A 26,861-nucleotide genomic window follows, 5' to 3' on the forward strand; every position below is an offset into this window, starting at 1 on the left:
GACTGACTGACCGATAAGGGAAAAAAGCCCAAAACAAACAGCAAAGGACGGGAAATTTTGCGCACATTCAAAAGAAACTCCTCATCAGTCACTTCGCACTGTTGCCATCACGCCGTCTCCCTAATCCTCTTACAGCTTCTGCAAGCAAACACTTCTAACTGGTGGTCAGGTGACAAAAGGTGAGCTGCCTGGACCTTTGGGCATGTGCAAGGGGAGAGATGGGATTAAAACCATATGACAGAGTGACTTCCACATGCAAGGTTAAGAGATTAACAGGATGCACTTGCTCCAGATAAACAAAAGGAGTCAAAACTGCAAGGCTGTTTTATTACAGGGGTATTTACAGAGATCCTTCACTTCCAGGAAATATTAAACAACAAATTAATAACAGCACTGGAAACAACAGAACATGAAAAAAAGCAGAATTGTACATAAATAACAAACTTTTGTGTTTGTATGTGCCTGCATACTCTGTTTTTTTTTTTTTTTTTTTTTTTTTTTTTTTGGTTTGTTTCAGCTTGCTTGGAACAACAGGTGAGTGGGTTTTGCCGTATCAGGAAAATTCAGGCACTGTTAGGTGATTAATTACAGAAAACCAAAATGCTTTCCAACAGGCTTTCAAATACTTTTCAGTGTCTTAACTCATACAGTAAATAGTCTAGAGCGCACTATTTTCCCTTCATAGCGAATGTGACTTATTTGGTATTGCATGACAGTTAAATACCGTGAATTATCCATGAGCTGTCTTGAACATTGTATGTGTGTGTATGTGTGTGTGTGAGTGTTAGAGGTAGGGCCCCCAGCCCAGATACATCTGACAGAGTAGTTTGTCGTCGGTGGCTTCCTGTATGAGGTAGTGCACGTGTCCCTCTATGGACAGAGGCAGGCCCAGAACTTTGTTCCTGCTCTTTATGACTCCCTGGAGCCGTTGCTCGATGTCACACACATGTGTTTTGGCCTGACAGGTGCGGTGAGGGACAAAGAGAGAGAGAGAGAAGATATGGATGGTGATCACAATACAGTAATGAGAATAACAATAATGCAAAACCGGGGTTCCCAGGGGTCATGAAAAAGTCTAGTCCAGACAGGTAAAGTCAGGGAATTTAATAAGTTATTGGGACAAATCAAGGAATATCATAGATGCAAAGAAAACAAGACAAACTAACTAATAATTGACCAGATGTAATATTTATTTCTCATTGTGTTTAAATTATGTGCTCGTTCACTGCAGACTAAAACTGAATTATCAGCTTTATTAAGACCTCTGAATCTGAAGTGTGTTTAGTGTTCTGGTTAACGAAAAAAAATCTCATGTTGCAGTCATACAGGTTATAGAAACCCAACATATTAGTCACAGAAAGTCATGACAAGGGAATGGGAACCCTGTGGTTCTTTGATTGGTCTCCATACATCATCGTGCTGCCCAACGCTAATAAAAAGATCGGTGCTTGTTCTTGTTTGTATGAATGTGCAGTTATATGTGTGTGTGTGACTTTTTGTACCCACCTTTTCATTGACTATCTCTCCTGTCTCATTGGCCTGAGCTTTAGATAATCCCTTGCCTTGTTTGCTCCACTCAACCAGTGGATCATGAAGGAAGGTCTTAAGGACACTGAGGGGAATAAAAACAAATCAAAAGAAAATGTTTTGCTTTCTTATGTGAATTATTATTAAAAAAAGAGTTTCTCTAGTTCTCTTCTCTAGTTAATGTGTAGTTATAGTTGCATTTCTAATCTTTCTAGTCTGTCAAGCAACATGAAACGATCCATCACTTTCAGTTTTCTAGTGAAGTAAATCAATTTCTGCTCTTTGTATGTTTACCGAATAAATTTGTAGATATTATGAAATTGTACCCCAAGGCTCTTTACAACATACTGGCATTTGTTTTATGGGGAATACAGATACATGTCTGCACAACATTACATGTTCTTGCTCAGATAATGGAATAAACTTTTATAGACCAATCTGATACATGAGACAGTGTGTCTGTCTGTGTGTGTGTGTGTGTGCATGTGTACCTTGTGAGTGGCTCTCTCTGGTCCCTCATTAGTCTCAATGTGACCTCACAGGCTTGTCTAAACAGGCCCTCAGTGCCCATGGGTCCCATGGCATGGACCATATTCTGGGTCAGCCTGAAGGGAACCACCTCTGGCACATCAAACGTCTCCCCCTAGTGGAGAGAGAGGGACGCAGGGCAGGTGGAGAAAAAGGAAATTGAAAAAGGGTTGGAACAATAATTGCTGGGTTTCATTAAACTATTAAAAAAAAAGGGTTCCCTGTAATTCATGACCCACTAATTAAAAAAATCTAGGTAATCCACTTCTCAATTTCCTTATGACTTAACAAAACTTTTATTTAGTTTGTAACAAATAATTCTGCTGTGCCTTCTATTACATTTACAGTCATCTTGCAAGAGCAAGTGGTGCATTACAAGTCTCACATTCAATTAAAGCATGAGCAAAAAAGACTTTAACATTTCTTGAATTTAACTTTTTCCCAGCAAATAAAAACATCAATTTGACACCAACACGCAAGAGCATGTGCAAACCTTGTTGAAGAGGCAGTTGAAGTCGACGTGAACGCATTCCCCCGTGAATGAGTCGAATAGGATGTTCTCTCCGTGGCGATCTCCCAGGCCCAGGATGTAGCCCACCATGGACATCACAGCAGTGGAGCGGCAGTATGCGGAGCGGCTGCTGTACCTGCAAGCAGCACTAGTTGTGAAAACCTTCCACTGACTAACACCTATTCCTGATCCTCCAACCCTAGTCCTCACAAATACATGCCTCACCCTAATCCTAAGTCTGACACTAAGCCTAACATGGACCCTTTTCAATTTACAGACTAGCCAAAAAGGCCTAGATTGTTATAACCAAAACTCTAAGGTGATCCTCTCAGATATAATGGCCACACAGACACAGATGCACACATCAATGGCAATTTGATGGCAGGTGAGTTTTTCTGCGGTGGCTCGTACCATGACGTCGGGTCAGGGAAGGTCCGGAGGAACCACTCATGGAAGACGGGGGGGTGTCGAGCACACAGCACCTCCTTGTGTATCCGTAGCTTCTCCTCAAAGGGAGCCGTCTTTGGGAGAATCAGCTTCCTCAGCTCCTTACCTGACAGGTAGATACCTGGAACACACACACACATATACCACAACAACATACAATATTACATCATATTTGATTTGGCAGGAGTTTGTTTATTTCTACCTCAGTAATCACAGGGCTTGGTTGGAGCACTGGGACTGCGTGTATGCGTGTGTGTGTGTGTGTGTGTGTGTGTGTGTGTGTGTGTGTGTGTGTGTGTGTGTGTGTACCTCTCTCCTTGTAGAGCTTGGTGAGAATGTGTCGCAGTCCAGCGGTGTTATTCACCCACTCGATGATGCCGCACTCCTCGTTGAGGGGAATCACAGCGTAGGTACGGATATGCAGCTCTCTCCGCCTCGACTCGGCATCTTTACGCAGGCACTACAGACACACACACACACACACACACACAATAATAATTCCATTTAATCTAAGACCACTACTCCCTCAGATATGCACATTATTTCACTTAGAATAAAATAGTAAAAAGATTTAATAACAATAAGACAGGGTTCTTCACATTTTCATACATTCATGCATGTTCAATGTGTATTTTCAAACTTTCTAGCTTTTCCAGCACCTTACAACTATGGTAAATTAAATATTCTCTCATGTTCATGTGTCTGATATACAATTGTGTCACTGACCCCCATGCATTGAAAGTAATGCAATAATAATAATATCAAGCCATTTCAAGCACTTTATTCAAAATTTTCAAATCTTGAAAATACCACATTAAAATTCAAGCAACACAAGACAACACAACACACTCATTCACAACCATACACACACACACACACACACACACACACACACACACACACACACACACACACACACACACACACACACACACACACACACACACACACACCTTGTTGATGAGGCAGTTGAACTCCATGAGTCGGCAGTCCTTCCTGAGGTCGTCTTTAGGTTTACACATCATGGTGTAGCTCCGCCCATCAGAACCCTTCAGACAGATCTTCTTGGGCTTCTGTAAGGAGGCCAAGATCTCCACCTGGACACACACACACACACACACACACACACACAAATAGGTTACAGTTGTCATTTACTTCGGTCTGAGTTGTATGACTGGATTTGGAGATCCATTGGAAATGTGAGCCAAAACTGAATGCGAAACTGAAATATCTTCTCGATTTCTGTGTCCATACAGAGATAGCGAGACTAAGAATGACTGACAGAAATGTAGACACTGACTCAAAACAATGCATTTTTCACTTTGTGACTCAACTACTAACTAACTACAACTTTAATGCCATAAATGCTGTTTAGAGATATGGAAAGTAGAATATTTAAAGTTGCGCCAGACCACAAAGAAACACAAACACAGACTCAGTTATAAAGCGACAGTTATGAAATTAATGTTTGTCATTGGCCATTTTGCTCATCTCTCTCCACAGAGATTGTGTGCTTGGTGAAACACCCTCTGTCCCTCTCTCTCTCTTGTCTTACTGAGTCTTCGAAGCCGGCGAGGTAGGCCCAGTGGCCAGGGAAGGCGTCGTGCTGCGTGTTTGCTCCACCAGTATAGGGCAGTGTGGGGATGAGGACGGACTGCAGCGGGATGAGGATCTGGCTGAAGGTCGGCTCCTCCACCAGCCGTTTCAGCTGCTTGAAGTGAACGCTCATGCTGAGGGTGGTGCTGTTACCGTCCACCTGGAAAACACACCCATTTGTATTTCTTATTACAACGTCATTCTGCTGTACAAACATTCATACAGTACTACTTAGATGGCTGTGTACGCTGAGATGAACCTCTATTGTTATTTATATTCCATTCTTCTTAGATGTGTCCTTTCATGTAATCAAATGACCAGACAACAGATTATCTGAAGACATGCAATTCTGTTTTTCACTGTGTACCGGCTTGTTGCAGAGCTCGAGCAGCTTGTCTGTCAGCCTGTTCACGTCTCCGATGAATTTCCCGAGTGAGTCTTTGAGGCTGATGGCTTTCTTAAGGATCTCATTACAGCGGTTCATGCGCATGGGGTAGGACGACTGAAACAAAAACACACAGACACACGAGTCAGGGGCAGGGACACATTATTTCATACATATGCTCTTCAAGATTCATATGCTTTGAAGGAGCTCAAGCGGGCAGGCTTTAGATGATCACACAATTGGTTTCTTATCTCTGACAGCTGGACTGAACAATATGGATAAAAAAAAAAAAAAAATCAAACTGCGATTCATTTGGGTTAGGGTTAAATGATAATGATGCAATTTTCGCTGAGGTTTGCACCAAAACAATGTTTATCTTACATCTGAAAAATAAGATTTGTTGGCCAGGGCATCTCTGTAGCACCACAAAACACCACAATACATTTTACCTGATATTGCACTGGGCTGATTTGATTTTGCTAATATTTTGATGAACTGTTCAGACCTATCTGACCGCATAAAATATATGTATAATTAAAATTTTTAAGGTTTGTTTGGGGAATTTAACTATGAACTAACAGATCAGTGTACACAATCGGGTTTGACTAATATGTGCTCTTTAGGACCTACATTGTTTTTTAACTGGAGCTGCCGATAGCTACCAATATTTTGAGTCAATATTCATTACCTTTAAATCTGAAAATTACAGCGCAAAAAATAAACAAGAAAACTAAACCATTCAGTTGATCTATATGTGGTTCAAACATGCAGACAATGAGACAATAAGGCTTTCTTTGATGACAAGTAAATGATTTGGCCTTGAAGGATTTAACTCTAACACACACACACACACACACACACACATCCTACCTTGGAGACAGCAGTCATGAGCCACATGGCCTGTTGAGGGTACGCCAGCAGGACCTTGGCCACGATGGTCATGAGGACGGTGAAGACCTCGTCGCTGGAGTGACAAACCCTGGAGATGAGCTGGGAGAAGGCGGTGAGGAACTGGTACGGCGCCAGGCTGGTGCAGTGCTCGCTCACCGCCGTGTTGATCTTACCCAGCTCCAAACGCATCTGTCTGTCCACTCGCCCAGCTGCAGGGCACCAGGGCATGTAGGAGGAAATGTATTTATGGAGCAAACAACTTACCCTCGCTTATACCATATTCACTGTCTTATTAATTTATCACATGTAAAGGGCTTAGGGTTATTTTTTGGCTATACACAGGAAAGGGTGGGGCCATGCAAAAAACAAAAGGACAAAAAACAAACTATGGAGTTTAAATGTGTATTAAACATGTAAAACTCTCATAATATAAGTCACATCAACTATTACATAGTTTGTCTGCAAAATGATAGAAAGTAGTCACTCTTTAACTCCAACAGGCAGGATTGCTAGTAAATTTGCTGTAAACGTCCTGTGTTCAAATGACCAAAGTGTGTGGATCTTGTTTTTACACTTGCTCACACACTCACCTTTATCACACTCATACACTTTGGCTCCAAAATCCAACCAGAGCGAAAGCATCCGGGGCATGGCCTGGTAGATGTACTGGTTTCCAAACTGCAAGGCTCTGGAGGGAAAAGAAGTCCATTAATTGCCTTTATAAATCGATTAGTATAGTAATAACTCTACCATAATACATGTATTACTAAATATAACAATAATAGCATTCGTTCTGATGCACATAGCCATAGAAAATACCATAAAGATCATGGCATGAACAGAAAAAAAACACAATGAAAAAGCTTCTCAGTTCAAAACTACAAGATTATTTTCTTTACCACAAAAATATGTCCACTTCTTATGACACCAACAAAATCATTGTAATTTAATGGATGGATTGCTATTAGAATCACACCAAGCATAATGCTGATGTCAGCTTCCTGTCAGCACAATGTTGTCAAATGAACGTCATGCACAAAGCTGCTCTCACTTTCCAAAGTATGTGACGATGTATCGGATGAGGTTTCCCTGTTTCTCCAGCTTGTTGTCGGTCACCATGGGCATCACTTTGTCATAGTACTTGGCCAGGTAGAAGTTCCCGTCCTCCCACTCTGGCAGAAGGTTCGTCACATCCTAGCAAACACACAAAACAACACACACTTTACATCCATGCACAGTTCAAAAGTACATACGAGGATATGAATGTTGACCGGAAACACTTGAATAGATTTTGCACTCTGTTGTTCATTCTGTTGCTTGCTGCTGGGAGACCAGCCCATCTGCATTGCCAAAATAATTGTCAAATACATCTCCAATCTTAGCGCCAGATGAACTATTGACGTTAATGATGCTGGTTAGTAAGTGTCAAATGGTCAAATAGTTCAATTAGAATGCACAACCAAAATAAGGTGCTAACCAGTGACTCAAAATCTAATTTATCTTATTTATTTCGATCACCCACCGACATGTTTCGTCATTCCTGCCTTCATCGGAGTATCTGTCACCCTGACGATGTAAGTAAGTGTGAAGCAAGATTTATTTCTCTGACAGCTGAACATTAACCCTCCATACTAATTTAGGGAATATCCAGGCTGGTACCTTGTATGCCTTCATGATGGCGTTGGACTCGAAGTTGGCCGTCTCCTCCATGAAGCGTCCCACCAGCAGCATGGCCTTGCCTTTGGTCTGCAGGCTGCGGGGGTCTATCACGGGCTGGTCGTCAGGGAAACACTGGGCCACGCCCTTCTGGAGGACTATCAGGGCCTGGTGCGCATCTCCCTGTGGACAGACGGACACATGAACAGTGTGTATCCATGTCGTTTGGTGTTGGTAAATGTGTGTTTGTATGTGTGCAGTGTGTGTGCAAACAAATTTCCCCCACAGTGCAATTCAGTTTCAAACCAATCTCAATTGGAGTAATTTCAGCCCATTCAAAATGTCAACCAGTTAACCAATTCCTATAAAGGGCTCATTCAGAATAATTTATAAAACATGCATATCCCAAAATTTTAATTTCCTGTATTGACTGAACTGTCCGTTTATCAGTTATGAACCTTGGACCAGAGCCACTTGGCCTTCTCGGTGAGCAGCTCAGCCAGATGTGTGTTCTCTCCGTTCAGCAAGGCGTTGAAGGCCGTCTGGTGGTGTCCTGCCTTCCTGGCCACCCGGGCGCTCTGCAGCCAGCACTCCCCCACCAGCTCCTGACACACAGGCCTGCAACACAAACGTTAACATTTACATTTTAGCTGTCGACTGATGCTTTCATCCAGTGTGACAGCAAACATGTTGGAAACGAGGGCGATCAAAGTAAAGTAACGTGCAAAAACACTTTAGTACATCTGAAAAGTATGATGGTGTGTCTCTGTGTGAATCCTCACCCTGACGCGAGGCTGAGCAGGGAGCGACGCAGGGCCAAGATTGGCTCCTTGGCCCTGAAGGAATTCTGGGTCATCTCCAGTCGATCTGACCAATGGCGGGGCAGTTCGCTGAGGCTGGGGGCGGAGCTTTCTTGTTGTTTCTGCAGCTCTGTAAAAGAGTGCTCCAACTCACTGAGCATGTGGAGTCTACACACACACACACAAAGTGGGGGAGAGAGAGAGAGAGAGAGAGAGGGAGGGAGAGAGAGAGAGAGAGAGAGAGAGGGAGAGATAGAGATAGAGAGAGAAATAAACAGTATTATTAGCACCTAATAAAAAAGATAACATCAAGATAACAGGAGATAAATGGTATATATTAGCAGGTGTATTAATAGATACGCAAAACATTGAACACATTGCAACACACATACCACTATTAAAACAAAGAGACAGACTCACAAAGACACACAAACACACACCTGACGATGTACTCGTATCCTCTTTGGTACGTCCCACACTCGTAGCTGGCGGCCGACAGCGGGACAACCTGCTCCTTCCTCACCAGCTTCAGCTTGTCGTAGAAAGTCTCTCCATCTCCCTTCTTGGCAGCCAGCAGCATCTGACCCAGACGCTCACCCCAAGTGCTGGACTGACGGTCTGCAGACGCAGAGACAAGGCAGTGACATGGACCTTAATTTAGCAATAAAATTTTTTTGCTTCCCAAAAAACAGCACCAGTGACAGCTACATCACAAAAACTGAAAGTGAACATCAAATATAAGGATGACAGCTGAAGAAATTGTTTGCTATTATAAGCTGAGGTGAACTGGTCAATCTTTAAGGAAGAAGTTATAGCTGCATTTAAGGCTCAGCTCATCCTTTCCTTCCCTGAAATGTGCGCTCCTGTCATGCTTCTGTTTTATGCTTTTATGGTCTTCGCAATGTGCTTTGTGTAGTTTACTTTAGCGCAAGCACTATATAAACAAAGTTTATTACTATTATCTGTGTGTTATTTGCTCACCTGAGCTCAAATAATCCTCCAGCAGGTCCCATTTACTGAGCTTCCAGGCTGCCTCCACTCTGTAGGCGTTTAACTCTGATTTCCACTGGGGCCTGAATGTGTACACACACAGTTCAGCTCAGTGGAGCTTTAATGACAAGGTCAAGTCAAATTTACACTAGAGTCACTTTAACTGCCAAGCAAATACATACAAAGGCGTATGTACATTTGAGTATGTACCTTATTCGTGTCCTCGGTTGATAATCTTATTGATTATTAATGTATAAAACAACATGTGAATTAAGAAGCCATCAGGTAACAGCAGGCCAAACTTCCACCAAAATAGTACATTTCAACAGTTAAGGTAGACATAAAACAAATGGATTTATTCACTTACACTAGTTCACTCTGCTCAAACAGCACCTTTGGTAATGAGTATATAGGCAGGAATGATGAGTATGTGTGTTTATGTCTCACTTGTTAGCCAGGACTCCGTTGACCTGAGTGATGACAGTGGAGAGCTGTCCCAGACCGAGCATGGAGGTCATCACGCCATGGTAGTGACCAATCTACACTCAACATAACAATAAAATTAAAAGTGACAGAAATGAATCGGAAAAAAGAAACAGATGTAACGATAACAGCTGATTGAAGCTGACCACCGACCATCATCCCTCATCAGTTACAGATGATAATATTTTGATAGTACTGATAGCAGCAGCAGCGGTCACTTTCAGTTTACTTCTCAAACTTCTTGTCTTTGCACCTCTCTCTTACATTGAATATTTTATGAGCACTTCAATATTTCAGAGCACACTGGCTCTGACTCATGCACTTTTTATTCCTGGCTGCTGACCTGGGAATTGAAATTGAGCAGATACCTAAAAGTTTCAGCATACCAAACTTAAAGACAAATCTGGCATTGCTAAAGAGAATTCTGAAACTATCAATGGTATACATATTTTGCATATTGTACCTTCAAAGCTGTTTTTTATTAATATTACTCAGATGTTCAAAGTGAAGAAACATGTCAGTTGTCCTAGCTGTGTGTGTGTGTGAGCATGATTCTTTGTGAGCGCATGTCCTGTATATATGTGTGTGTGTGTGTGTGTGTGTGTACCTGGTCTGACTCCAGCTGTATGGCGCGGTCGTAGCAGGCGGTGGCGTCTCGGAGCAGGCCGATGCTCTCGTGCTCCAGAATCTGTTCCCGTAGCGACGGCTCCTCCCTCCTCAGGGCGTTGACCCCCCTCACCCCATCAGGCTCATGCATCGCCGCGTACAACGTCTGCACCATCCAATCAGAAAACAGCTTTTAGAAAACTTTTTCTCAGCCGCTGTTTTTTTTTTTTTTTTTTTTAAATCATGCTACCAAGAACCATTTAAGAATGCAGGAAATGTCCCAAATCAAATCTAATTATTTAAATAACCGAATAAAAGAACCACAATGAATTCTTCACTCTGATTTATTAGTTTTTACGGTTCTATAAAATCCTTGAACTAAGCAACCTTCCTTTTGTGTGTGTATAGATTCATAGGGAGAAGCAGAGAAAAAGAAACCTGTCGACCGACCTGCAGGAAGGTGAGATGGTCCTGGATGTTCTCCTTGTTTTCTAGGATGTGCGACTCAAAGTGCATGAGGGCACGCGTGTAGGCTTTGGAGCGCAGCGAGGCCTTGGCCAGGACGTCCTGTGGAATACCCTTCAAGAAGGCCACCACGCGCTGATACTCCCCACTCTCTGGAGACAAACAAAAAAACAAAAGACAAAAACATGTTCATTTTAGCATTTTTATTCAACCATCATTTAATCATCCAGGTTAGCGAACAACAAACTTACTTAAACTTACATATGTTTAAAGTTATTTGTAAAGATTTCTGTTAAGACAAAAAGATACACACTAAAGAGAAGCTTAGCAAAAATGTGGAACTCCCAGATTATAAGTTTAAAAACACCACAAATGCCAAATGTTATTGTTCAAAGAGAATTTAAATGTCTTTATTATATCCCATTGACTGCATAAATACAAATCTTTCTATGTCTTGGTTGATTAACAGGGTCTGTCGCTTTTACACAGGTGAATGTGCTGCTTACCGCTCTGTTTGGACTTGGACGACAGGATGTGGCGGCTCCACTGCGTGAGGTGAGCCAGCATGCTGAACACTGTCTGAGTGCTGAGCTGTGATAGGCTGGAGGCTGTGTCCTGGACACGCCCCCCTCCTCGTCCGTCACGCTCCGTCAGCACGGCCAGCATCTCCTCTGTCACCTGGAGGGAAGGATGAGATTACTGCTTAAAAGATGATTCTACTGCATGTTTTTACTTTTTACCAACAGATAAAAATACAGAACTGATTTTTACACTATGGACAGCAGTCAGAAATATAATATGTTCAATGTTTCACAATGAAAATTAGATAATGCACATCATGGGGCAAGATGGAAAGATGAATCACTATCTTTTCAACATTTTATGCTATTGTAGTCATCACAAATGAGATGGCTTGCTCCTTACAAATTTCACAAGCTCTCCATCAAAATTATATTATTTGTGCTTTTTTTAATTCTTCACATTACAGGAAGCCCAAGAATCTTTTGTGGCTCAGAAATAAAAAGTAACACTGTGCAGTCGTACTTTGTTGTCACTCAACTTTAATTTATTCCATCATATTGTGGATATATCAAATCATAAACTTCATATCGTATACAGATTCGTGCTGAACTCAAATCCTTTACCTCAGTGAAAGTAGTTACAAAATAAAGGAAAATTCTCCAGTAAAAGTAAAATTCTAAGTATTTTAATGTTGTAGCAGTCACTGCTCCATGTACTGTTGGCTAGTTTACACTCTAACACATCAGATTTGATGTTCTGCATGCAATAGTGATACTTCTGCTTCTCTAATGACTAGTACAGCCATCAGATAAATAAAGTACAGAAAAAAATACAATATTGTTCACTGGAATGTACTGCAGTAAAAGTAATAGTCTCACAGGATCAAACTAAAATTAAGTGCCAGTGCCTCAAAAGCGTACTTCAGAAAATGTGCTTACTACAGCTGCGTCCTTACCTCCTGCTGCTCTGCAGGCGTGCAGCCCAGCAGCATGTAGAGCAGGATGTGAGGCAGCAGGTAGATGGTGACCTTGTAGTCGTGTTTGATGATGAAACTGCAGCAGCTGAAGACTTTGCTGGCCAGTTCGTGTCTCACCTGGAAGACAACAGCACCGGTTCAGATCATTTTTAACACTACTGGAATGATTTAAAGACGCCTCCAATGTGACAGCATGGCTTGAGACAGACACAGAGACAAAAATGTGCTTAATAGGATGGATAGAGGAAATATTTATCAGACATTTTTAGTGTATGTCAAAATTGTTGATGGACACGTATAACCAGTTATGTCAATTTTTCCCCCTTTTATGGTAATGTTGCCACTCTATGCAAATGTCAACTGTTTTCCTCATTTCTTCTCTCTCATTACAATATTCACCCTTCTGATTTTTAATAGGGTATTATGTGTAATTCTCTTGTTATGTAGCAATTTTGTTGAAAATAAAAAAATAGTTCTAAAAAAGGCAAATTTTGATAAGACTGGTCAGTATAGAGAAAATATTACTATATTACTTTCCAGTAATTCAGGCTGAATTCAAATACTAGTGCTTATTCCTATTTACTTGACAATCAATGGGCAAAAATAACATGAAGTGCTGTGATGAGCATTATGACAGGTTTGTCTGTGGGGAAATTCCCCATGTAGCGGGTGAAGAACTGAATCTGCGGTTCAGGAGTCAAAGTGGAAAGCTCTGATGTTGATCTGTTCAGCTTCAGGTGAGAGAGAGGGGGATCAGCTGACCTTACTGATGAGGTATCCGGCCCAGGTGGCTGACCAGTCCGAGAACTTGCTGCCTCTGTTGCTCAGGTAGACCGGCTTCTTCAGCTTGAGCCAGTCCACCACCTTCTGACTGCTCTTATACCTGCAGGGAGAGAAGGAGAGAGGAAAAAAGGAGGGGGGAAGGAAGAGAGGAGGATACGAGGGAAGGTAAGGAAGAGTGAAAAAGGAGGGAGAAGAAAGGAGGAATACAGAGGACAGAATAAGTGAAGAATGGACCGGTGAGGAGGGAAGAGAGAAAGGCGGACAAAGATTGACTTGATGGATTTCCATGCCTGAGTGTCACTGCGTGTGAGAGTGTGTGTGTGTAAACATGGTTACCTGCTATTGAGGTGAGGTTCCAGGATCTCTTGGATCTGCTCTGGGAATCTCCTCCACAGCCGGCGGCCCGGTGAGTCGATACGACCTTCACGACACTCAAAGATGGACAGCAGCTCCTAAAACAAATAACACACACACGGTAGAAACAATGATAGAGACAGAAAGACAGACACACTAAATATTGGGTCATTTGAAAACCTGTAGGACTTCCAGCGTGTGTGTGTGTGTGTGTGTGTGTACCTGCATTGCATAAGCAGCAGAGTCCTGTGCTCTCACATTATCGGCATAAGCCAGAAATGTTCTGGTCAGTTCTGTCAGCAGCTCGTACGGAAAGTTGGGATCGTCAACTCCACTCTACACCACAAGGAAAGATACAATTACCTTTAGTTTCTTGTATTTTGCGAATTATACCTTTAAATTAACCATTGTACAGAGATGAAACTGGTCCCGTATTGTGTATATAAAGGAGATGATAAATATCTGTGTTTTAAAATGTCAAGCTGTGAGGCAAACTAGGAATACTGCACCACAAAGATGTTGCGGTCGCCGTGGGTGTGTGTGTGCGACAGGTCCAGTCGTCCAGGGTCAATGGCCCCGAGCTCCCCAAGACACTCGCCGCAGAGCAGCCTGGCCTCCGGGGACGAGTCCTGGCAGCCCTTCAGCAGCACCGCCACCAGGCTGGAGATCACCGGCTCCACCGACTCGCTGGCACAAACCTGCCGCAGCAGCCACTCCTGACAGCGACAACACACAACACGTTAACTCTGACTTTGCAACGCTGGGCGGCTCCTGGGTGAGAGTGTGTGTGACAGAGAGAATGTGTCGTCATTTAAATCCCCCTGGTTGTGGAGTGGAATCGTCTTTTACCTTTCACAGAAAATGAAGTAATTTGAATTGAACTAATTAACTTTTTTAGTCTTTTATCAAGTAAAAAATCCCAAAGATTTGCTTACTTTTCTTGATTCATACTGTCACAAAATAAATACTTTTTTTTGGCTGCTGGTCAGACGGAAGCAATCTGAAAACATCACTTTGGGTTCTGCTAACTTCCCATAACTTTCCATTTTTTCACACTTTAAAGACTGAATGATTAATCCGAAGTATACATTAAATATACAATACAAGAAAAAAATACAGATGTAGCAATAACAAAAAGTAATTGTTAGCTGCAGCTGTACTGTAAATGACTCAAAACAATCAACTACTTTAATTGAATGAAACTTGAAATACTTTATCAGTGCCTGTAGGGAAATGTGTGTGTGTGTGTGTGTGTGTGTGTGTGTGTGTACCTGGTTGCTGTGCATCATGTCCCTGAGGCTGGTCAGAGCGTGGATTCGGACGTCGACGTTCTCGTGTTGAACGGCCCTCATGGAGAGCTGCAGCGCCGCGGCCAAGTCGCTGCTGCTGGACGTCAGCTGGACAGGAAAGCATGAATCAGCATAATCAAGTTTTAATGGATGTCATTATTACTACCCGATAAACAATGAGGTATTCAAATTTAGGGGGAAAATGAGGGAAGGAATACTCAATGACATTTCACAACAAATATGCCTTCAGTCTAAGGCTGGACAGTTAATTGAAATATTATCAAAACCAGTATATCACTCACATAATATCATTATTCATATTGTAATTAACATAAATACGCTGATCTCCTACAATCATCATCATCGTCAGCATTACTCTAAAGTGAAGTGTGACTAAACTTCATCATCCTTATCAAATCACAACTTTCAATTTCACCATCATCAACATCAACACCATCTCTGTCAACTAGGGCTGGACCATATCAATGACACTCAAAAGTTGTTGTTTTTTTCATTATCAATATATTTTATGACATAACTCATGTATGCAAGATCAAATGAATGTTCATCACACTGAAATGAATGGAAATGCTCGCTGTAATATCATACAAAACTCTAAAATATGCATACTATTCCTTGAAATGCTTAATTTTGTCCATTTTTACTGGATATTTTCTTGTTATCACCTGTTTTTAGTCAGGAGAAATGTGGGTCACGATATCCCCAAATCACCAGATCATCGCAATATGATTCAAAGGAAAGATGATAAACGTTAAATCACCCAGTCCTACCGCCGACCAATAATCTCTGTCACCATCACCGTGATTCAGTTTGCTCTTCATAATCATCATCACCATCATCACCATTATGATCATCATGCAGTTCGTACAGACCTTCTTGTAGTTCTGCAGGACAGTGTGGATGTCTTTGAGCTCTGGGTGGTCTGGTAGGAAGTAAATCTCATGGAGGTAGTCCTGCACCTCTTCCCTGTGGGAGATCGAATAAAGATAATCCATTACGGGTGAAGTGTCCCTTTAATAAGCCTCAACTGCCTGAGGGTCACGAAACAAATTCAATACAGAAAGATCCACGCAAATTTTTAATTCAGGAATGGAAAACACAGCATGGCAGCGATGCGTTTTTTACAACATTAAGTTTTCTTGTTCATTTGTCTGTAAACCTCACATTGTGTGTTACCTGTTGTCCAGGATGAGGAAGCGGATGATAGCAGCGGTTTCTTTGGGCTGTAGAGGGATGAGCGGGAGGAGCGCAACGATCACGTGACTCAGTAGAGGGCCCAGGTGAGCGGGATCCACGCTCCTCACAAAGCACTCCAGTGTCCTGTCCACACAGGAAGCAGGAAGTGAGAAGCACACAACCAGGCGCTGAAGCACAAGCCATGAAATCACTCGCCGCAGCGTGTGTTTTGATGCAGATTTCAGATTTAGATTGATTTACTCTGCACATTGTGGCGTGGAGCACAAACCTAAAACCAAACAGAACAGCACAGCAGCAAACGACCAGGATAGATCGTAAACACAAACCAAGGCATTCAAACAGAGGCACATTACTCAAAAATAAAGAAATAACTCCCCAGCTTGCTTTTGAATGCACGATAGGCTGTAATTTCTTATAAACTGTTTGATGAACATGTGTGGAATGGATTGCATTTAAGATTACATGCACCCTAACATCCTGTGTCAGCCGCTGAATATGTTGAATTACAGAAGCAAGACACCATTTAAATGCTGTTTCCTTGAGGATTTAAAATGTGTGAATGTGTGGTGTGTATGTATATGTGTGTGTGTGTGTGTGTATCTACTGACTGGCAGCAGAGCAGAGGGAAGTCCTCTCGGTATCGGAGGCCGGTGCGGAGCGTGGTCATCATCTTTACCCTGACAGAGCTGATGTGTTTGGAGCCCATGAGTCGCATCAGAGCCATCACACTGGTTAAGACCTGTGCAGAAAACACAAAGAGCCTATAAACACTGACATTTAAGTTTGTTTAGGGGCTCAGTGAAGGGTCTTTGGGGCTGTGTTAGGAAGATTTACCACCTTTCCTGGCCAATACTTTGAGGTAAGTTGCTGCTTTCAGCTAAACAATACTGACATCAAACACTGGCCCTGTACTCCTTGTGACTGAGAGAATAAATGTCATGATATGTAGCTACTAAGTCTGTTGACAGTCTGTTTTCATCAGGGCTACACACCAACTTCTTGCGGTCTTTCTCGCCTGCGCTGGAGCTGAGCAGCTGCATGTTGAAGAACGCCAGAATCCCCAGCAGCTTCGGCTGCAGGTAGTCCGCCTTGGTGGAAGGAAGGTCAAAGAAAAGGTTGGTTGGAAAATGTTGAAAAATTGAAAGTTGGGTTTCAAGAGAGATCACAGAAAGTATGTCTACTGTGTAAAAACAGAAAACAAAAACAGAATGGAGCATGAAAAATAATTATGGACTATACAAATATAAAAGAGAACACAGGGACTTCAGGTGCTGTAACACACCCTCTGGCAGCCACATTGGACGTCCCTGAGATTTACTCTGAGATTCAGCTTTAAGCAGCAAGTACAACTCTTTATCTGGGGGTGCTCACCATGCGCTCTGGGGTGGTGATGTCACGGGGACCCCGGTAAGGGTCATCATTGGATGCAAAGGAGGCGAGGATGGCCAGGCCGTTAAACACCTACATACACATGCAAACACACACGTCAGCTCCAAGGATGGCAACAAAAACAAGTTTTAAACAACACAAGTAAATCCATGACAGATGCACTTAAGAATCAACAAGAAAATATGAAACTGACATAATGAATAAGAAAACACTGTGTGTGTGTGTGTGTGTGTGGACCTGTTGATAGTGCTCTCCCAGGCGTAGCAGCAGCTCGTTGTGAAGACCCTGGAAGTCTTGCCTCAGCAGAGAGCCCAGTTCAATATCTGTCTCACTCTGAGAGACAACACAACATTAGGGAGGGCTACAAATATTAATCTAAGTTTCTACAATCTTATTAAAAAAAATGAGGGCAAACCATTTATTTTTGGACTGGTATTCAATTCACTACAAAAAATGAAATAATAAAGAGCAGTTAAGTTTGTTTTTATGATCCAAGCTTTTCATTTACTAACTGAATTCCCAAATATTGGATATAAAAGCAGAGCAAAAGTTCATATCACCGTTTTTTGTTGTCATTATATGACCTCAGTAGAAGAAAAATACAAGTCATTTGTCAACTTTACCATCAACTACTGGCCCTGCGAAACTTGTAGTGCTCTCCAAGGGGTTGAGTGGAGACAGAATACTCAATATTTTGTCTGTTTTATTGTATTTTGTTGATGTGCTGGGCCTAATTTCAATCATTGAGTTGTAGTTTTGAGCTCACTTGCTGATAAATATTCATGAGTATCTTAACACTATGGGATCAATCATGTATTTTTTTTTTTTTGGGCAACAGCCCATCATGCTAAACGTCCCCCAAAGGTCTTTTCTGTCACAGTGATTGGGTAGCAGTGCTTTAATTTTTTTTTTTTTTTTTGTCACCATGGCATCTGTGTGTATAATATGTGGGATACTGTCTGTCATCTGGCTGATAATTTAACAATACCTGCAGGTAGTGGAAAGCCCTCTCCAGCTCCTCCTTGGTGCAGGAACAGACCAGATGGCTGAAGATGTACTTGAAGTTGTTGATCAGAATCTCCCTCCTGTTGGCCTTCAGCTCATTGGCTAAAGTGCGGATGAGGGCGGAGCCAGTGGAGCTGGCCTTGGCCGCGAGGTAGGGCAGGAGCACCTGGAGGGTACGCTGGACACACAAACAGGCACAGACATGCGCACGTGATGATCTCAGCCAAACATGACATCTAGTTATGTATTTTTTATTCTGTGTTTCTACTTGTGTGCATTTCAAAGTGGTCGTGTGTGGCACTGAGCGTACAGTGAGGAAGCGGTGGAGGTCGGGGAAATCGAACGCATGTGCGATCTGAGCCAGGATGTCCAGGGCAAGCTCCCTCTGATTGGCTGACTCGCTGCTCTGGTCCGGCGTGCTCCGCAGGGCTGAGGCGTGACGCGAGTGCAGCGACTCCACCAGGAACTAAACACAGAGCAGAAGAAAAAGCCTGTAACAGCAGAACTGACATTAAATGAAGCAATTTGAATTTTCTCTTGTGGGGAAACAGATACAGGACCATATAAAACATTTTGGGGTCTCTCAAAGCTCTCCCTAACGCTCAAAACATTTTTATATGCAATATTACGGAAAAATACTCCATTGTGATAATGCAAACGATGTGCTTACAGTCCCTTAATAGCAATCATGACAATGCATGGTGTAACCTGCATGTAGATGAACAGAAAATGCTCTCTGCAGTCAGGTTTACCTTTTTTTTTTTTTTTGCAGTATTAACAAACACAGAAAAACAGACGTGTCAGACTTCCATGTCTGAAAATCTCCTAGAATCCTGAGAAAAAAGGACAAACTAGAGGACTCCCTGGTGCTGTTCATGGCAAATAAAACTGACTGATTGTTCTCAATTTAAAACACACTATACCTGACAGATGGGATTCTTGTACTGGCTGAAGAGGGTCTGCAGTTTAAGGCCCTTGGCGGTGGCCAGGGCTCTGATCTGAGTGTAGGCCGCCACAGACACTGAGGACGACTTGGACAGCAGACAGTGGAGCAGCCGCAGCAGGGAGAACGACACCAAGCTGCCCTGGGACGCTCTGACGCAGGAGCACAGAGACAGATGAACAAATAAATTAAACCCAACTACTTTTTTTTAAGATGCACTTAAGAGGCACAAAATACTTTCCAGGCATCAAACATTCATTCAAATAATTATAAAAGACATAAATTCAAACAGCTACATAGGAAGAATATGTTTTAAGACATGATTTAATGGATTTAATTATTAAAGACGCTTTATACCTGCCAATCTCTCCAGTGGTGAGGATGAGAGTGTTGCGCAGGTCGTCATCTCTGCTGAGTTTGGCGTTGTTGAATGCCTCCTTCAGGCGTGCAACCAGGAGCTGGGATGGAGACGAGGGACACACCCGTCATCATCATCATCATCATCATCGTCATTATAGCCACCATTCCCATCAACAACAACAGCCAAAAGATAATAAAACTCAACACCCAAAAGCCACCTTTAATTTTAATATCAGAAATTTTCAGTGGCATACTAATCCAGTCTGGCCAACAGGGCTCAATGTGATATTCACTGACATTTGTGTTTTTTTCTGTCACAGCAGAGAATCACCATCATTTTCTAAAAGCAATGCCTCTTAGCTTTTCTAAAAATCAGTGTAGCTTTTTGCTTAAGCTGCTCACCTCACTGAGAAGGCCCTGCTCAGGGTTTGGGTTGGGCTCGGTGAGCAGGAAGCGCACTGACTGGCTGAAGCGCAGTCTGACCTGTGAATCGGGATCCTCCATTAGACCAATCAGAGCACAGAGAGCGGCTCGGGAGTCGCTGTCTCCGCCAACGAGATTCACATGCTGGCAGAGGTGAGGCAGGGCTTCGATGAAAGCTGGGACAGTGGAAATAAACACAGACACAGATAATGTATCAATGAAAACCATCGGTATCTTGTAACTAAACCAGCTTGTTGTACAAGATGAGTGGGATATTTCACACAGGACATAAACGACGAGTGCCAAAAAACAAAACAACAAGTCAATTTAGCAGACGCTTCTATTTTTCTACTAATTTTCCAATTTGCCAAAAGCACTTTCATGCAGGTCTGTTTAGAAGAAAACACCCCACTTTAACTCCTCACCTTGTTTAACAGTACTAGGAGCCTGTTGTCTCAGCAGTGGCAGGAAGGGTCTGATAACAGATGCTCCAAGCGATGCCGCCGCTTTCCCAGCATGCTTGGGGGCTAAGCTGAGGTGAGAGCAGAGGATTTTGGGAAGAGGAGTGGGCTCTGTGTGACTGTCAGTGAGCTGGGAGAGCTCTGACAGGATGCAGGTCAGCTGACCAACGATGGCCGCGAGCTCCTTCTTCACCCGCTCTGAGTCGTCCTGCAGCCTGGGCCTGCAGATCAACAATGCAATTAAACACCATAAATATAAGAATAACCTCTAATCTTACAGCGCATTTCAAAACATTGTCACCTAGTTCTACGCAAAAGAAAATCAATAAATCAAGTGATGTGAGCAAATTAAAAGCTAAAGTGTGTGTGTATACGTACAGCAGGGTAGTGCTGATGAGGCTGTGGTGTGTGTTTCCCAGGTGGTGCAGCAGCAGAGGAAAGGCTCTGACCGCCGCAGCTCGCACCACCTCGTCCTGAGCCTGCAGCACTTTGGAAAACACACACACGCGCCACGAGTCACACACACCCCGACGCAGCAGGGCCAGTAGCGACACACATTCTGCCTGGACCTGAGGCGCTGGAGACACAAACACACACACATACATCTATTTCAGTGTCTGTCACATTTAATTACTGAACTTTGGGTTGTGAATTTATGGTGGCATACTTCTGGGCACGAGCCTGCTTCTCTAACCTCCTCTGCCGCTGCTACACACACACACACACACACACACACACACACACACACACACACACAAAGAGTGAATGATTTCATCAGAGCTGCAACAATTAGTCTGATAGTCGATTGGCTGCCAACTTTTAACCCTTTCATGCATGAATTATAAAAGCCTGAGTCAAGATTTTTTTCTAATGTGTTTTTACTCTTCTTAGGGCATGAACACTTTTGTGAGTCTCCATACTTCTTTAAGGATGCAGGACTGGTCTTACCATGTCATGATACTAGTATTAATACGTTTTCAGCAACAAGAACTGACCGTCTCTGCATAAACCTCGATAGAGGGGAGCAGCAGAGAGCATTTCAACAGCTGATATGCAATTCCACCATAGAAACCATTGCATTTAGGAGAAAATTACTTTTAAAGAGCTGTCCACTGTAGTGACCGCTATGCGCCAAAGGGTTAAATTAATCACCAACTATTTTGATAACTGATTAATCGTTTTAAGTAATTTTTAAGAAGAAAATCTCCACATTTTCTGGTTCTAGCTTCTCAAATGTGATGTCAATCCCCAAAGTTTTGCTATGTGAAATAGTTGCATAGTAAAAATTCACTTTTAACCGACGTTAGAAACTGTTTTGAGCTGATATCAGAAATAAAATATTTAGGTCCAGACTTCATGAAATGACCCAGATAGCAGATATGAGCGACTCTGGATGTTGTCTCAACTTTCTGTTCAAAGCCATATTTACACAGGTTTGCAGCACGGGTGTGTGTATGTTATGTGTTGTTTGTTTTCCGGGTTGTGATGCGGCAGGAATACTCACAGTAGCATGAGGTCAGTCTCTGAGCCAAGGCCGGCAAACTGGAGGGGAATCCAGAGCTCTTATAGGCTGGGAGAGACTTGCACTCACACACCCATGGCAGAGACAGCAGGGCACACACACGCCGCTGGAGCCCATCCTCAGACTGGCTGCTCACTGTTCACACACACACAGACACACACACACGTCAGACAGAAACAAAGTCAATGAGTAACACACATCAGCATATCAGTTCTTTCACATGTGGGTGCAGACGATGTGAGTTTGTGTGATGTGTGTTTTTGTGTTTGTATTCTTACCGGTCAGGTACAGGACGGAGTCTAGGACCCTCACGGTGTTCTGGACCACAGACTGAATGTGAGCGTGGTCTGACACAACATCAGCCCCGCCTTCCAATACTGACTGGCAGCTCTTCAGCGCTCTGCCCCGAGTCTCAGTGCTCACCCAGAGGAGAGGAGACGGACTGACAAAGTAAAAAAAAAAAACAAACAAAAACAAACAAACAAAAAACAAACACATAGTGCTGATGAGAAACACAGTTGTAGCAAAGAATTGACATTTTAGTGTGAATTTATTCTATGGTGATAAAAGGAATTGAATTTGTGACTGTGTATGATTCCTTGTGTAGCAAGAAAATGGAGAAATACAGAAAAAATAAGAGCAAAAAAGAGAGTCTACAGCAAAAAAGAAAAATCCTAGAGAGCAAAAGCTACAGCACATTCTCATTCCGCTTGTGCCGTCACCTGATAATATTGACTACTGTGACAGCTGCAGCCGTTTACAATAATTTCTACAAGAAAGAAAACTGATTTTGTGCGATTCATGTACATAAAACATTTAATTTAGTAAGTTGTAGAAGAAGAATTTCACCTAAAATAAAATAAACTGATTTTCACACTGGGTTGTGGGGATGTTAAATGCTAAAATCACGGTGCACTGACAGGGTAGTGTCACAATACTAACTTTTATGAATCAGTCTCCTGTGCCTATTTCACCTGCTCCTGTGTTACCTGGTGGGCGAGGAGCAGAGGGCTGCCAGGTGCAGGATGAGGGCCAGACCCTCCAGAGCAGGAAGAGTCCGGGGGGTCTCGGGGTCAGAGTTCAGAAAGGTCAGCAGCTCCTCCAGCCGGCCGTTCACGGCAGCCCAAACGTCGCTCCGGACACGCATGTCCACCTCCCTGAAGACACACAGACATTTTAACATCAGTAAGTCACTGCTGTTTCATTTTTTGTGATATCAGGGTAAGTATCACAAACAACTTGTGTAACAGACTGAGTTCAGGATATGAAACTCACGCGGGTGAAGTTTTTGATGTGCTGCTGGCTGACTGGGTGACAGGCAAACAGGGTCTCTTGGCAACCGTCTCTCCCTCCTCTAACTCCTGCATCACCATGGCAACCTCGGCCTTCAGCGCAGCTGTCAGAAAGCCCTCCGCACACTGCAAAACACAAACACCACAGACCTCTTACACTGCGAGGGAGGGAGAGAGAAAGAGCGGAGAAGACTGATAGAAAGAGAGCCAAATAAAAGTCACATAAACTTGTTTTTATTTTTTTGTTATTATTTCGCTTCTTATTACAACTTCCATTGATTCAATTGGCACTGATATGCTGAAGGAAATTGGCTTTGGCCTAAATTCGTGTGGAAATGCCAATTCAGGAAAAATGAAAAAAGAAAAGATATTGTTAAAGCAAATCACCAGCTAGAGAATCATCAGTCAAACCAAAGATTCACACCCTTACTTTTACAGCTCCTCTTCCATTTCAAACATTAACACTGAGTTTATTTTGTTGATAATATTCACATTATTCAGCCTTCATACTAAGGATCCAGCGTGCTTTGGCAATACTGTAAATTTATTATGCTAATAAAACATGAATGTGAAATTAACTGAATCTGACAGAGAGTTAAAGACACATGGGGAACGTGATCGTACCTCGGCCTGCTTGTCTGTTCCCACAGTGTGCGCCAGAGTCCTGCACACCTCAGTGACTCTCTGCCTCCTGAGCAATGCGGCGCTCTCGTATCCGGAGGCAACGGATAGCAGGAAGCTGAAGAGCAGGCAGAGTGATTCGCTGACCTCTGATCCCAATGTGAGGCCCGCCCCTCCCAGAGTACACACACACTCAAACAGCTGCGACAGGTGGATGGGTTCAAACCCCGGCGTGTGCGTGTGAGAAACGCCAGACGACTGGAACACGCACCGCGTCAGGTTCAGCAGTTCACCTTCGTAGGGCTGCTGTTCGTCTACCCCTGCGTGAGTTTGCGTGTAAGAGTGTGTCTCCAGCAAATGCAGGTAGGCCGTGAAGAACTCGTGGCCCTGCCTTTCGGGGAACCCTCCCAGCTCCACCATCTCCCTCAGCATCACCATGGAGATCTTCCTCAGCCGGACGCTGCCGTTGGCCAGGATGAAGCAAGCCGTTTCCCAGGCCACTGCCAAATCGCGGCGGGAGACAATCCCCCTCAGCACGTCTGTCACCACACCGAGTACCACGACGAACAACGACTCCAAGGCGGCAGGTGAAGAGAGAAGCAGGGGGGACGGGGTGAGGTAGGCAGAGCCACATGTAGGTGGGACGGAGAAGCGCTCGACTGTTACAGGCCAGCGGCTCTGCATGTGAACGCCTCCTCCGAGTCCCTGAGCTCCCAGCATGGTAACGTGGTTGTAGAGGATGTCGCTGAGGTCCTGGGCCGACCCGATCAGCTCCTCGGTGAGGCAGCTGAAGATGACCGGTGCTCTGACTCTCAGTGTGTGCAGTAAAGAGCAAAGCACGGCGGAGACCGACGCGTGGATGACATCGCAGTGCGGGGAAGCGGCCACACGGAGCAACCGGCCCACCACCCACCTACTGAACTCTGAATCCAGGAACATGAAAAATGAGAAAAACGTGTCACAGTTCACAGTTCACAGAAGCAACACAAAAATGTATGTGATTTTATCTAAACGTGATTTTCACAAGACTCACCGATGCAGCTCTGTGTCGTGTCTTTGTACTCGGCAGGCTGGCAGGCAGGGTTGGCGAACATCAGAGACGAGGATTTGATTATGTGCTGCACAAAGTCCAGCAGCATCACACAGGCAGGCTCCGAGCTGGACTTCTTACTCAGACCCAGAGCAACTGGGAGATCACATACATGACACTGGATTAGATTAACGTGCAAAACTGGATTAAGCTTTCATCACGGGGAATGAAAGCCAGATTTAAACATAAAACATGAACAGAGAACTTTAAATTGTCATAATATGCATGTTGCATGATTTAATAGTGATAATAATGATAATGGCAGTTTATATAGTAATTATTTAATTTTATGCACTTTTCATGGCACCCAAATAGTGTGCAGTCTGGAAGAAGCTTAGCAAAATTTTCACCCCTTAAAACCGATTTCTCCTTTAATGTACCCATAAAATAACCAAATAAAATAATAAATTTGTATAATAAACTATGTCACATACATGCCCATAAAATAACCAAATAAAATAATAAATTTGTATAATAAACTATGTCACATACATGCCCATAAATAGCTTCAATTTTTACTTTTCATATTGTATGACTGTCACATACATGCTCTGCATCTGCTGGTGGCAGCACGTCACTGAAGCCTCATCATGCTTATACTGAGTGAAATATTCAAATCAAAGATGCCATTGTTTTAGGGCTGCAGCATCACGGTACAAAACAAAGCAAAGCATGTACATGTGTGCATCATTGCATACACATTTCCCTGCATGATTGGTATCTTTGCAAACCTTGGGACCTCCACTAGGATTTAAAATTAATTTCTGTGAGTTTGCATGTGTAATGGGAAAGTTACAATAAACACTGAGCAGAAACAAAACTAAAGGAACAAAGCAGTGATCAAATCGAGTTGAGGAAGACGGGAAGGTAACTTAATAATTTAAGAGGAGACAAAGACAAGCTATTCTTATTATCCAGCAGTCACTTGTCTCTGTCTGGACGGACACCGCTGACTCACCGACGTCCACATCGGTCAGGATCCTGTCAATGAACTGACACAGGATCTGTCGAGGCTTCTGCACCGCCCGGCTGTACTCAGCTTCACCGGCGCTGCAAACACCGACAGGGTGTAAAGTTACTCAGGGAAACACTGAACCAAAGCCTTTCAAGGAGTAATAAACGCTAGTTAGTGTTAAACAGTGCGCATTTCAAGCAGTTTCATCCTTTCGCTGTGTGTTAAACATGTGCTAGCATCTTAGCTTATCCGGTGAAGCTAGTCAGTCACCTGGCAAGCTCCTGGAGAGCCGGTATCATCGCTGACATTTCCAGTCCCTCCATTTTCTGGACAACACGGGATGTTAACACTACCGTGACAACTTTACCACGAAATATATCGTGAATTTATCCGGTGGTCGGGACACCGGCGCATGACTTCTGGCTTTCGAAAACTTTCGCTCCAAAATGACGTTTTTGTTTTGCTATGGCAACCACCGAGGATCATTCCCTGTGGCGTCATAAAAGCGAACCGCAAAATAGCTGCTCCCCCTTGTGGTGCAGTGGCTGTTGCTTTAAATACATGCAGCTCTCTTCAGATGTACAGGCAGGGGTAAATGCTGGAAGAGCCAAAGTGTATAAAACCATTTGTCTTCATGTATTTGTGCATTAAAGCATTTCTATCTAAAAAAAAAAAAAAAAAAACCCTAATCTGCTAACACACTGTCACTCCTGCTCCTTATATATATTTATTGGTAGTGTTTTAATTGTCTTAATGTTTTTACTATGTTTATT

The 26,861-nt window shown here is 43.1% G+C and overlaps 1 protein-coding gene across 1 annotated transcript; it reads right to left on the reverse strand.

Annotated features, from left to right (window-relative positions):
• Positions 1–470: 470 nt before the first annotated feature.
• On the reverse strand, positions 471–26,411 carry atr (ATR checkpoint kinase). Its single transcript, XM_030081765.1, has 48 exons — positions 26,359–26,411; positions 26,092–26,183; positions 25,077–25,229; positions 24,047–24,966; positions 23,406–23,548; positions 23,120–23,287; positions 22,409–22,572; positions 22,113–22,265; positions 20,987–21,185; positions 20,573–20,829; positions 20,127–20,323; positions 19,722–19,822; positions 19,345–19,516; positions 18,732–18,887; positions 18,405–18,599; positions 17,654–17,749; positions 17,399–17,488; positions 17,020–17,115; positions 16,636–16,766; positions 16,007–16,150; positions 15,703–15,796; positions 14,792–14,917; positions 14,030–14,236; positions 13,743–13,856; positions 13,503–13,618; positions 13,146–13,266; positions 12,363–12,500; positions 11,392–11,563; positions 10,871–11,037; positions 10,422–10,586; positions 9,779–9,870; positions 9,323–9,414; positions 8,782–8,959; positions 8,324–8,509; positions 8,000–8,159; positions 7,545–7,724; positions 6,937–7,079; positions 6,476–6,573; positions 5,865–6,094; positions 4,977–5,111; positions 4,569–4,769; positions 3,967–4,110; positions 3,323–3,473; positions 2,978–3,134; positions 2,549–2,702; positions 2,019–2,170; positions 1,507–1,612; positions 471–958 (listed from the first exon to the last, which is right to left on the reverse strand). Exons 1-48 carry the CDS (start codon positions 26,409–26,411, stop codon positions 785–787), a joined length of 7,833 nt encoding a protein of 2,610 aa, XP_029937625.1. The 3' UTR covers positions 471–784.
• Between the last annotated feature and the right edge of the window lie 450 nt (positions 26,412–26,861).

Source organism: Myripristis murdjan, chromosome 22 (assembly GCF_902150065.1).
Source record: "Myripristis murdjan chromosome 22, fMyrMur1.1, whole genome shotgun sequence".
Taxonomy (NCBI): Eukaryota; Metazoa; Chordata; class Actinopteri; order Holocentriformes; family Holocentridae; genus Myripristis; species Myripristis murdjan.